At 39.8% G+C, this 14,233-nt stretch overlaps 1 protein-coding gene across 1 annotated transcript in view; it reads right to left on the bottom strand.

The window, feature by feature from the left end:
- LOC126094695 (myrosinase 1-like) overlaps window positions 1-14,233 on the bottom strand; it is a 96,119-nt gene that overhangs the window by 2,992 nt on the left and 78,894 nt on the right. The window contains exons 9-10 of the mRNA XM_049909220.1: window positions 8,019-8,153; window positions 668-774 (exon numbers count right to left, since the gene is read on the bottom strand). Coding sequence (XP_049765177.1) covers window positions 668-774; window positions 8,019-8,153 — 242 coding nt within the window. The remainder of the gene's footprint in view (window positions 1-667; window positions 775-8,018; window positions 8,154-14,233) is intronic.

The raw sequence follows: 14,233 nt of genomic DNA, 5'->3' as shown, positions 1-14,233 counted from the left end.
TACTACGATGAAATGGGTGGCGCACAAGAGGAATTCGTGGCGTACCGCATCATTCGCCAGATCAGTCCGAAAAGAAAACTAGATATATGTATATTGAACTGTATTTCGAGAATGATTTATATGAGTAGGCTGAAGACCCAGTAACTTCAGCAGAAGTGGGAAATAATATATATCTCTTCTTTTTTTAAAACTTTTATTAAAGGAAATAAGAAGTTTGAAAGTAGTAAACTGTAACTCTCTTACTGTGATGGTTCAAATGGTTCAAATGGCTCTGAGCACTATGGGACTCAACTGTTGTGGTCATTAGTCGCCTAGAACTTAGAACTACTTAAACTTAACTAACCTAAGGACATCACACACACCCATGCCCGAGGCAGGATTCGATGCTGCGACCGTAGCAGCAGCGCGGCTCCGGACTGGAGCGCCTAGAACCGCACGGCCACCGCGGCTGGCTACTGTGATGGTCCCATAGCTATGACACTTTGAGACAAACAGCTATTTCTATTACAAATAAATATCAACACAACATTCTCCCATTTATTTCTCTCACTATAAAGTAAGTAATGTTGTTGCTTGTCGTGTCTCAGAAAAAAATTCAGTTTCGAAGTGAAGAACGTAACGGTTATTATAAAAAAAGGCTGAGAAAAACCACAAATATTCCACTTACTCGTATCCAGAAGCCCATTCCAGATTGTCCATAATGCTCCACGCCATGTAACCAAGTACGTTGACACCGTCTTCATTAATAGCTTTCAACAGTTCGGCTAAATAACTCTGTAACGGGGAAAGGGTAGTGTAGAGTAGCACGTAGATGTCACAAATGGCACATCTTCTTATCTCTAGCATGTTATCGGATGATCTTAAAATTGCTCATTATTTTTGCCCTTGTCAACAAACAGCATGGTTTTTTTAACAGTCTATCAGTTTATAATAAACCTTCAACTAGCTTAGTAATTTAAAACTTTTCGTTGTATTAATCCACGAAGATCTGTAACGCTATAGAAATAAATAAGAACGTGGTTGATCGGTATGTGTATACTGAAGTACGTACGAAAGAAATGTGTAATCCTGTTTCTGAATTATTGGAAAAACATATTTTGCTAATAATCTCCAGCATGACCACAAAATTGAGACACACAAATGATATATTTGTAAGAAGAGCTACAGTTCTTTAATTTAATGATGAATGTATCAGAACAAGAAGAAAGAGCAATATTATTTAAATTGATATTGTTCGAGAGCCAATTAGCTTTCGAAGATTCTCTCTAGAATTACCTTTAATTTACCACTAATATTTAACATTCGTTATTTTCATGTCCTAAGAAACTGAAATACGACATTCGTCGATACACAGAATGTAGTTGAAACTCCTAAAAGCAACGACTGAGTAAAACAGGACTTTATTAAATTAGCAGCTAGAGAGAACCTGTTACTCGCCACATATAAATACATTGAAAAGTATAAAGTCACACAAACGATGCCCACTGTATAGAACAAACAACTGCAAACGCAAGACGGAAGTTGGGTTGACACAGAGAACTATTTGATTTAAGTGAAATTTTTTGAAATGTTGGTACAGGTTATCCAAATACAAATATTAAGTAACATGTTAAGCTAATCTGTGGAGTACTTTTGTTTATACATTTTTCTGTAATACTGCAGTATGTTTTACGATAAAACAGGTGAACCTCAGTACAGAATCGTAATTTGTCTGTTGCTAACCATCAACGGAGTTTCATTAAGAATTTGGTCCCACATCAATTTCAACAGGTGTAGCTCAATTAACAGGAGGCTGTACATCTCATGAACGTAACCCACAGGTCAAGGTTCTGTTACATCTCCATACAGTCGGTCAAACTGTTCTTTATAGCACTAACTTCGGACCTGAAAATGATCTGTTCATCAGGAAGAAATCAGTATTTAACATCAGAAATATAGTGAGTGATCCAGATGGTGTTTTCTTTCATGTTTCCAACAATGGTCACAATGGTCCAAAAATCTTATACATTATTTATGTTAAGAGATTATTAGAAATTACTTTGCATGTGGTTGTAAATAGTGATTAGAAAATTTTGTAAAGAGGCGTGAAAGCTAACGACAAGTAACAAAACGAGTAAACGTTATTTGGAATACCAGAGAAAAAAAAATTGAAGATTTAAAGTAGATCGGTAGAAACGATATGAATGTAGTGCAGTACTAGATAATATGAGCTTTCCGTGCGAATTTTACTTTTGTAAAATAACCATACTGTAGGTACTTATATGAGTGTGATGAAGATATAAATGGAAGTGTTATGTAATTCTGACTGAGACAATGAAAGTATACTTGATGTGTAATGCAATGGACATATGAAGAGTTTATTACAAATCTGTTACAGTTGCAGCAAACATAGTTTGGCGACTAGTTAAACTGGTTCAGTCTCTCGCCTGACATACTGATCCTCCACTGAAAGTGTACGATTTAGTGACAGCATCTAAAGTTAACAATACAGATGTCACACAGGAACGTAGATAAAGGTCAAAGTATACGTATGCCCACTATAGAAGTCAGACTCAAATAACAAAATGAACTGACTGGAACAGTGAAGACAGAGACGTCGTGTTACCTAGAAAAAGATAAATTTAACTTAGTATTTTAGTATACTGCTGAGATCAACCGCACAGAGTTTGGTTAGAAGAGAAAGAGGTGAAATTTGGGAAGTTGTGACGAATTTGAAGTTGAATGTATTTCCAATTTCCTTAGGAAAATGTCTAAGGGATTGCGCTTTTCATCTCGTCAGAACACTGTTATGTATCAGTATTAAATATCAGTTAACTGATAACCATAATTTGTTTCTATCTTTTGTGTTTGACTGTCGTTATAAAGTACTAAGAAACTTAGGATATTTGAAGTGGTAAATGGAGTAAACAAGTGATGGAAACTGAAATCAGTCGTCACAATGTATCAGAAGACTGAATAATTTTACTACGATCAATGTAATGAACATCTGATAGAAACTGAAACTTATCAAGATTGCAGATATTATGAAGCATATAGCATGAAGACACGAATAACCATTACAACGCTTGTTAATAAACTACCGAACCAAAAGAGGTACTGCTCTTACGGTAACTCCAAATTTAAATCTTTCGTTTCTGTTCCTAAGTAAAAGTGACGTTTTAATTTCCCAGCACTCATATCACGGTAATTGTGCTATGGATCGTAGATATAGAGTCCACTGTTGATTCGTCTCTAAGTACTGAAGATCGTCTGCTGTTATACACCGTTCATGCTATGTGTTCGTCTGCACATCAAAAAAGTCTTTTCTGCCTCTTGGTCACTTATCCACCTGCTATCTTTGGATGGCAACTGCGAAGCGTGTGATAAGCAAGCCGCCCAAGCTCCATGGTGAGTCGGCCACTATAAATGTTTGGCACGAAGATTCGTTTAGTGAAATCCCCATGATTACTAAACAAAGCGAGTCATTCTGTTCTTCCTCTGAGGACGTGCCAACCTGTTCAATATACCGGGTGATTAAGAAGTCAGTATAAATTTGAAAACTTAATAAACCACGGAATAATGTAGATAGAGAGGTAACAATTGACACACATGCTTGGAATGACACGTGGTTTTATTAGGACCCAAAAAAAATAACACCGCATATTGATAGACGCGTGAAAGATCTCTTGCGCGCGTCGTTTGGTGATGATCGTGTGCTCAGCCGCCACTTTCGTCATGCTTTGCCTCCCAGGTCCACAGACCTCAGTCCGTGCGATTATTGGCTTTGGGGTTACCTGAAGTCGCAAGTGTATCGTCATCGACCGACATCTCCAGGGATGCTGGAAGACAACATCCGACGCCAATGCCTTACCATAACTCCGGACATGCTTTACAGTGCTGTTCACAACATTATTCCTCGACTACAGCTGTTATTGAGGAATGATGGTGGACATATTGAGCATTTCCTGTAAGGAACATCATCTTTGCTTTGTCTTACTTTGTTATGCTAATTATTGCAATTCTGATCAGATGAAGCGCCAACTGTCGAACATTTTTTGAACGTTTGTATTTTTTTGGTTCTAATAAAACCCCATGTCATTCCAAGCATGTGTGTCAATTTGTACCTCTCTATCTACATTGTTGTTGTTGTGGTCTTCAGTCCTGAGACTGGTTTGATGCAGCTCTCCATGCTACTCTATCCTGTGCAAGCTTCTTCATCTCCCAGTACCTACTGCAACCCACATCTTTCTGAATCTGCTTAGTGTATTCATCTCTTGGTCTCCCCCTACGATTTTTACTCTCCACGCTGCCCTCCAATACTAAATTGGTGATCCCTTGATGCCTCAGAACATGTCCTACCAACCGATCCCTTCTTCTGGTCAAGTTGTGCCACAAACTTCTCTTCTCCCCAATCCTATTCAATACTTCCTCATTAGTTATGTGATCTACCCATCTAATCTTAAGCATTCTTCTGTAGCACCACATTTCGAAAGCTTCTATTCTCTTCTTGTCCAAACTATTTACCGTCCATGTTTCACTTCCATACATGGCTACACTCCATACAAATACTTTCAGAAATGACTTCCTGACACTTAAATCTATACTCGATGTTAACAAATTTCTCTTCTTCAGAAACGCTTTCCTTGCCATTGCCAGTCTACATTTTATATCTTCTCTAGTTCGACCATCATCAGTTATTTTGCTCCCCAAATAGCAAAACTCCTTTACTACTTTAAGTGTCTCATTTCCTAATCTAATACCCTCAACATCACCAGACTTAATTCGACTGCATTCCATTATCCTCGTTTTGCTTTTGTTGATGTTCATCTTATATCCTCCCTTCAAGACACCATCCATTCCGTTCAACTGCTCTTCCAAGTCCTTTGCTGTCTCTGACAGAATTACAATGTCATCGGCAAACCTCAACGTTTTTATTTCTTCTCCATGGATTTTAATACCTACTCCGAATTTTTCTTTTGTTTCCTTTACTGCTTGCTCAATATACAGATTGAATAGCATCGGGGAGAGGCTACAACCCTGTCTTACTCCCTTCCCAACCACTGCTTCTCTTTCATGCCCCTCGACTCTTATAACTGCCATCTGGTTTCCATACAAATTGTAAATAGCCTTTCGCTCTCTGTATTTTACCCCTGCCACCTTTAGAATTTGAAAGAGAGTATTCCAGTTAACACTGTCAAAAGCTTTCTCTAAGTCTACAAATGCTAGGAACGTAGGTTTACCTTTCCTTAATCTTTCTTCTAAGATAAGTCGTAAGGTCAGTATTGCCTCACGTGTTCCAGTATTTCTACGGAATCCAAACTGATCTTCCCCGAAGTCGGCTTCTACTAGTTTTTCCATTCGTCTGTAAAGAATTCGCGTTAGTATTTTGCAGCTGTGGCTTATTAAACTGATTGTTCGATAATTTTCACATCTGTCCACACCTGCTTTCTTTGGGATTGGAATTATTATATTCTTCTTGAAGTCTGAGGGTATTTCGCCTGTTTCATACATCTTGCTCACCAGATGGTAAAGTTTTGTCTACATTATTCCGTGATAAAATCAGTTTTCAAATTTATACTGACTTTTTGATCACCCGGTACATGGCTTATCTTACGATACAGAAAATGGCACGTTGAAGCGACGTCCTTATGATTTATGGTGATACGGCTACTTGCTTGCTCTCGATTTGCATAGTTGTGCGTTTTGGAATATTAGATTTACACTGCCAGTCGTATTAATGTGACCACCTGTCAAAAGCTTGAATAGCTGCGTGAACCGCTGCGAGACGTGCAGGAAGAGAGGCAGCGAAGTTCTGACAGTACCGACAGACATGTGGAGCCATGCTTATTCCAATGCCATGGCCAGCTGAGTTAGGGTATCCAAGTGAGGATCAATGGCATGAACAGCCCGATAAAGGTGGTCCCACACGTTGGGTTTAAATGCTGTGGAAAAGGAAGAAAACTAGGGAGATTGGTTTTAATGACCTGTCGATTAAATGCTTGGTGACCAGGTTGGTACAGTAAACTCCTCCTGGTGCTCTGCGAAGCACGCACGTACGCCTCGAGCTGTGTGACACATTGCATTCTCGTTCTGGTAGATGCCACCGTTCCAAGGAAAGAAAGACAGCATACAGAGGTAGACATGTTTCCCCAAGGGAGGATGTGCACTTGCGTTGGTCCATAGTGCCTCCTAGTATGACGAGATCACCAAGGGAATGCAACGAAAGCATTCCCCAGACCATGACGTTCCCTCCTCCAGCCTGGATCCTTCCGACACTTGCGGTAGCGTGTTCGCTTACTGACGTTTCATGCCATACACGCTGAAGGCCGCCTGTCCGGTGCAGCATGAAACATAGTTCATAGAAAAGGGCAACTGTCGCCACTTCCGTCATTGGACGCCCATTTGCGGTATTGGTGTCCAAATTCCAGCCACGTCGCCGATGATCAGCAGTCAGCACGAGTGTATGAACCAGGGACATGCTTCCTATGCCCATGGGCGGCAACTTTCGCTGAACAGTTATTGAAGAGATACTGTTGGCAGCCCCATAGTTCATCTGGGCGGTCAGTTGCTGAAGATTTGGACGTCTGTTCCCCCATACATATTACCATAGCCATCGTTCACCCCTGTCCCTATGACCCATGGTGCACAACAGTTGTCTCGGCGCCGGACTTGGGTAGCGCCTTTTTTGCCATGCACGGTGTGCTTTAACCACGGTGACACGCAAACGCTTTACACAATCAGCCGTTTCGTAAATTCTTCCACCAATGACTCGAAAGGCAAGTATTATGTCTTTTTGGACGTCGGATAAATCGCACCAGACTCCCTTTAAGTACTCTCCACTTCTTCTGCTACCATCTGGCGTATGCGGTTAGTTATTGCACATTGACGTCGACTATGGTCACATTAAAGTGACTGGACCGTGTATTTACCACACAACCTCTACATCTGCATTCAATGTGGGCTGTATTAGATCGTTTTCAAGTTCGCAGTTTCGTTGGAACAATGGAAATCAATATATAGTTTATACTTGGTCATCTCGGCTTGCTAGCTGATTATCTCACTGCGTTTCCATTAATCGAATAATAACACGGGCATTAATACGATTACAGTGTGATTCTTTTTTGTCTTTTTTACACCTTTTATCATGCTATCAAGTTATTCATTGAGAGACAAGTATGAGGTTCTCTATTCACTATCTGAACATAATAAATATTCAGTATTAGTATTTTCTAGGGCTCTTGCGAACTTGTTTTTCACTCCTCTGATCTTTATTCAAACCTTAACATATTTTCACTTAATAGCTACGTTGTCGAACGAACTGCTGCTTCCTTCGGTAGTGATGCCAAAATCAAATTTTCAGCTAGTGAGCTAAGCTCGTCTTGCAGTGAAACGTCAAGGTACGTGTTGGCAGCAACGGAGATTTCGATATTTTGCTGTCACACCTCAGATAGATTCAGTTAATCATATTTTGTAGGATACAGAGAGCAAAGACATTTGCACTGCACGACTTACACCTATAATGTGTAATTCATAGGCACAGATAGCGAGTAGCTAGATGAAATTAGTTGGAATATTATGGTTTTGTCTAGGTTTAGTACGTATCAACCACACCTGTGATTATATACTTGCACTATGAGGAATTTCCTCGTCACTGGGAAATCTAAAACGAAGTTAATCAGGTTGTGTATGTCTACTTATGGGTCAGACATAATATAAATGCGAAAGTTTCGGGGCATGATATCTCGATGTCATAGTCCCTTATGAATTAACAGGATGAAGTATAAAACAGTGAGAGGCTTTAGTACCAGAGGGCATATGCAGTAATAGGCCACCACAATCTTCACAAGCGGATATACCTTCTGATCTAAGCTAGCGAACATGTGGCCAATGCTCTCACTGTTCCCACTACAAAATGGTATGGAGAAATAAAAGAAATTTTACATTTCCTCTAAGCTAAATAAATTTGCATTTTCTTCCTTCATATGTTGCAAAACAGTTACGCAGTGCAGTTGTCGACACAGCATGAATAGTGCACTCACCCCATAATAGTCGATTCGGCGCTGATCGTCCAGTTCTCCCCAGTCTCCATAGCCGTTCTCAGTGACGACTATGGGATAACCGGCGTACTCGTTTGACATCCAGTTCAGTAACTTGCGAAAACCCCATGGTACCACCTGTTGGCATGAAAAAGCATTTACAACTAGAGAACGTAATAGAACGCAAGGGCTAAGGAAGGGAAGGAGACAAAACGTGTACTGAAGAGCTATTCCCTTCATGAAACACATTAAAAATCGCATATTTGCTTCATTGAAAATTTCATTACACGTTAACAACTTTTTGTTATTCGAAACAGAACATGCATATACAATAACGTCACAAATGATTGCTTTCCGGGCTGAAGTTGTTTGAAGATGTATCTCCTCTACTGGCAAACAGCAAAAGAAATTAGAAATAACTATTTATGTTCAAGGTTTCTGTTAGATGCAGGTTATTTTCATATTTTTCCTTTGCGATGAAGCTGTTAATTAATGGAAACGGACTTCGATGTAGAAATTCAAAATCCCCAAATCTTTCATCGGCACTGACCTAGTACATGAACACTTGAAGCAATGTCGTGTAGATGCGACCTATTGTAGTTGTTTCCTGTTTCTGTAGCCTTGGGAGCACCACTCACTTCTCAAGAGTGAAACACTGAACTGTGATCAAGTTGATATAGTCAATTTCCACAACGATGTACGTATATATTTTACATTTCGGCTGTTGCACCAAACGAGATAACCGATCTAACACTGACGCTTTCAGTGTCGTCAATAGCGCCAGACTGCAAGCTGCTAAGCGTGCGTGGATACTTCAATTGTAACTACAGAATCCTTGAAACTAGAGAATCAAAAGCAGGAAGTACAGTTCTCTTTACCTTAAATCACCCGATATTTTGAATGGGACACAGGAATTTTTATCTTGTGAGGTACACATGGTGTGCTGTGGAGCGATCGGTATGGTAGAAAATGAACACACTTCGTACGCTGCGATTCCAGTGAAGGCATTTTTATGATTCCAAGATGATTGATTTCAATAGTCTTATGTTGCCGCCATCTAATCTAAGTGGAAAACATAAAGATAATAAGGGGATCTAAAGGAGACTACAATTCATATCACGGATTACAGAAAATATACAAAGCTCGACGTATATTATGGAAGTTGTTATACAATTGCCTAGTTACTTTATGTGAACTCTTAACGTAAAAGGCACTCTCCATGTACACGTGTCTTGATGAACATTCAGTTGATAAAATGCACATAGTTGATAAAATGCACACGGAAGATGAAATACACATGGAAGATAAAGTACACACAGGTGATAAAATCCTCGTCTCGTCTATGCTTGCCGGAGGTGAACATGATTTTGACAAATTTGCCGCGCAGCATTGCGCTGCAGACGGAGTAGTAACATGGGCGCGTCAGACCCGCTACCAAGTTACTTATCTCGCCGCTGGAAGGCATGTGTAGTACATGCTAAGCGATTACATGCTGTGGTTACAAGTAATGAATAGCAGCGCACCAGAAGGAAGGGTAGATTTTTCAATGTGATTGATATAACAATTACGAATACCACTAGCACACACATATAAAATGATCATGGAGTTATGCTCCATATAAAATCTGTAGTAATTACATTTGTGAGTTTATTCAAAGTCAACAAACAACAGTAACAACAACAAAAAATTTAAAAATGTATATCTTTAATTAACAAACCAACGCGACATAAAAAAAATACTCGAGTGCAAGCGCGAAGAATAAACCAATCAGACATGGAGGGGTCCCTTGAAGTGTGACCCATGAAACAAATGTATGTGGGAGGGGAGGTAAGTGAGGTGCATAAAAACCACGCGACGCTGACCTAACTTAAAAGGTCATCTTATCCAGATACAAGCTTTATTGAGTGCAATGTGTCCACTACAGAATCAATCGAAATGATATGCAGCGTATAAAAAAATGTATATGAATACAATAAAACTAAAGGTATGAATGGGTTGTAACAGTTCGCATGTGAATAGGTCATACAGAGCTTAGAGGAGGTTTTTAATCCATGCTATGTGTCAAGAACTACTGTAGATCATGGCTTTTAAGCAAATAGCACTAACGAAAAGCAAATAGCTGGGCTGTGTACGGAATCCTTAATTAATATTCAGGCTGAGGAAAGAGAGAGAGTCTGTTATACCTGCAACCTATAATGGTATATACTAAGCAGGGTCCAAATTAATACATGAATTGAATAAACAATACCACTGCGACAGTCAGAATTCTTTATTGGAGAAAATGACCGGTTTCGCAAATTAAATTTGCATCTTCAGGTGCTTCAGTGCAGACAAATAAATAAAAGAACTTACCAGAAATTTAGCCATGCCAACGGACAAATAACAGCGATAAGGTCTGTGTCTACTTCCATGCAAATGACTGAAGGCTCTGTTTAAACGGATAAAGCCATTCAAACATTTACATGAAGGTATTAAAAACTTTCGACTATCTATTGGGGGCAAGGGCATCCCCAACCTAAAAAAGAACCCAATAACAACGTCAAAGTAAAAACGTAGTAGCTAATAAAATAATTTATTATAGAACACAATTTAAATCCCTAGAAAAACCTCCGCGTTTGTAACACTGGAAGAGAAACAGTTGCCTATAGTGTCACGTTTTACCGCCTTTGTACACGGCCTGGAGAGGAAGCATTGCTGTTGCCGGCGCCAACTAACCACTATCTGTAACGAGACCACACAGAAAGCAACGAGTGCGCAGTGTCGCAAACATTAAGCAACCAGATACAAAAAAACAATAGCTCTGAGCACTTTGGGACTTAACATCTGAGGTCATCAGTCCCCCAGAACTTAGAGCTACTTAAACCTAACTAACGTAACGACATCACACACATCCTTTCCCGAGACAGGATTCGAACCTGCGACCCTAGCGGTCGCGCGGTTCCAGACTGAAGCACCTAGAACCGCTCGGCCACACCGGCCAGCAACCAGATACCTTGACTGAAATGTTGAGAGGTGGCTGCACATTTTAAATTACCAAGAGGCAATAATCAGAAATAATACACTCTGTTTATAAGTCTGAACTGCTGTTACAACTAATTTCAAAAGGGTTCCTGATACTGTCTAGAGTCCTATGTGCAGCACTATCAAATACAATGTCCTTAAAAATAATAAAATTATTTTCAGAAATGGAAAGTCTTTTACACAAATAAAGAACAGAGATAGGGCTGAAAAACGCTTTTCACTTAAATAATCAAAATTGGCTAGGACGTTTCTGTGACCTAAATCTGTCTGGGAGCTGAGGGCATTTATTGGATCACTTTTCAATGCTTGAAAAATCTCCAGTTCTTCTAAAATATTACGACCGTTTCCCTTTTCCTAGCGGTGAAGTATTTGAAGAATGGTGGTAACATCAGAGACTGTGTTTTCCGTCTCCTGCAAGTGAGCGCTCAAATTCGACTTTATACTGGAATTAGCGGTATGCCCCCTAAATCTTCCACTAAAACTTCTCCCTATTTTGCCTATGTATTTTGAAAGGAAGCTATCACAAGAAATACTATACATCACTTTATACATATTTCCCTTTTTGAATCCTCTCTATGTCTAAACTTTTGGCTGTTCTTTTTGGGTATAAAATGCTGTTTACCTTTCTTCTATGATATGTTTTCATAATAAGGGCAGATATAGTAATTCATATTATTAAGAACACTATCACGTAGTGGAATCAGGGTAGTATACTCGCCATGTAATCTCTGTGCTACATTTGGAGAAGAGTCCTTTTTCTTTCTTATGACACTACTATTAATTTTATGAGCGACGTCTGCTTTATGAACATTGGAGTTAGCTATGTTCTTAATTATGGGTAACTCACGCTCAAAAGCTATGCTGCACAGTGGGACACTACGTAGCCTACGCAGCATGGAGAGAAATGCTGCCACCTTATATTGTCATGAGTGGTTCGAATAACTATGAATTAATCTGCGTGGAGCGTTGGGTTTCCTATAAATATCATAATCGAAATATCCCCCTTGTAACGAAATTGACAAATGTAGTAACAGCAATCTTCCACTCACACTCTGTACCATGGTGAACTGCATCTACAAATTTTGGTTATTGAGCTCCTGAAGCAAAACTTTTAAACTATGGAGCGACGCCGGCCGGAGTGGCCATGCGGTTCTACGCGCTACAGTCCGGAACCGCGCGACCGCTACGATCGCAGGTTCGAATCCTGCCTCGGGCATGGATGTGTGTGCTGTCCTTAGGTTAGTTAGGTTTACGTAGTTCCAAGTTCTAGCGGGCTGATAGACCACAGCAGTTAAGTCCCATAGTGCTCAGAGCCATTTGAGCCCTTTTTTTTCTGGAGCGACCCACATGACTGTTCCGCTTGCGGTAGCTTAGTTACAAAGTTTGTGGTTAAGGGCATGGTACCTTCAGGCTGTTGTACTGTAAGTACCTTCATGTCAGTACATATATATTTCGTCCGGCTTACCCAGACTTATAATTCACAATCAAATTTGCTATAAAAATTATGTTCAGCGTGAGGCGTAGCGCCGTATACCGATCCTGCCTTGGAGGCGGTTAAGTGTGAGATTTGTCTCAGACCTGGATAGTGACAGATGGTGACGCGAGGCTGGACGCGCACGTAGTTTATGTATCAGCCGATAGAGAACAGTATTGGATAGGGGAACTGTGATTTTAGTTTCGATTCTGCCCACTAGAGTGCACTAAAGTAATAGAATGTTTTTCATAAACTGTTCTAGTATTTTCGTAAAGTGTTATTATGTCTTTTGTGTAGGTAAAATGTTACAAATGCGTTTTAGCAGTATGAATGTTGTGTGAGTGTGGTTTAAAGTTGATATGAAGATAATTGTTTAACGAGTTGTGTAGTATGATTTAGTGTGGGAACATTTCGAAGAAGTATCGATGTGGACAAAGGGGAGTTTTGTACAATAGATTTGTAAAGTAAGTTTATGGTAAAGGGGAAGTTAATTCAGGTATAAACAACAATAGTAAATAACTTTATGCATAAACAAAATTTCAGCATTTAGATAAACACGTCGGTACAAAGTTCAGTCGTTAGGTTTACTATTTTGCGATTGGTTATTAATGAAAAGTGCAGATTGACGCGGGAGAGTGTTGTTTTGTTATTGGCTGTTGAGTAAACTGACCAATGGTAGAGCAGTAGTCTTCGCGCGCCTTTCTCTGTTGGTAGAGAAGACTTAGTGTATTCTAGAGTAGAGTGGGAGTCTAGCCATGAAACAGGTCGAACGTGTGTTGTTGTAGTTCCGATGGAAACGATAAGTTGCCGGATGTAGCAGTGTTTCATACATCAAAACTGTGGTAAAGTGGCGGCATTATTATTCCGATAGGCGTGTAGAAATTTCGGAATTTTTAAGTGAATTTTGTGACGAGGAAAGACATAAATTCCGCGTGGCGTATTGAGCAGGTCGGTGGCTAAAAACTGTGACTGAATTTGGTACCGACAGACTTAATATTTGGCGAGCATTCTCACTCAAAAACAATCAGTATTTTTGTAGCTATTACGTTTTCGTGAAATGCAACGCCATAAACTTGCTAACGTGAGTGAAAGGGATTAAGAGAGTGTGTTAAGACTAGCACGGGCTTCGCAGTGATACTTGTTCACATAAGTTTCAGGCTATATTAATTGAGGACAAAATTTCCAATCTTTCATTTGTGTGAAAACTTTCTCCTGAAACGTAGATTAGTGAATTACATTGCAGCCTGGTTCACGTCGAAGTACAGTAGGTTTCACTCGGCTTTCCTACTGATGATCTGCTGAGACAATGTTCACAGGTAGGTGCAGGTTCGTCGTAAAGGGACAGAAAGAACCGCGTCGCCGCAAGCGGACACTGATTGGTCGTTACAAACGTAATCTGGCTATTTCCTTTTATTTCTGTAAACTTGTATGATTTCGAATGAATTAAACATTTTAGCTTTTGGACCTTAATGGGAAATTTTATTACTTTGGCGTGTGAGTACTACTCTATGCTTAGACGTGCGATGATAGTCCCCTAAGGCAGTTCTGTTATGTAGACTTGCGTGTTCTCTGAAGCAGATGAAACAAGATCTGCCTGGCGAACATAAAAGCATTTACACTCTCCGCAGTGCAGTTTTTGCACTCCAGCATTTCGATACCCATGTTGCTGGTTATCTATTGTATATCTCAGTTTAGATGGTAAATTATTAGTTGTATTATTGGC

This window comes from Schistocerca cancellata, chromosome 8, assembly GCF_023864275.1.
Source record: "Schistocerca cancellata isolate TAMUIC-IGC-003103 chromosome 8, iqSchCanc2.1, whole genome shotgun sequence".
In the NCBI taxonomy this organism is placed as follows: domain Eukaryota; kingdom Metazoa; phylum Arthropoda; class Insecta; order Orthoptera; family Acrididae; genus Schistocerca; species Schistocerca cancellata.
This window is presented reverse-complemented; position numbering and strand designations above follow the sequence as displayed.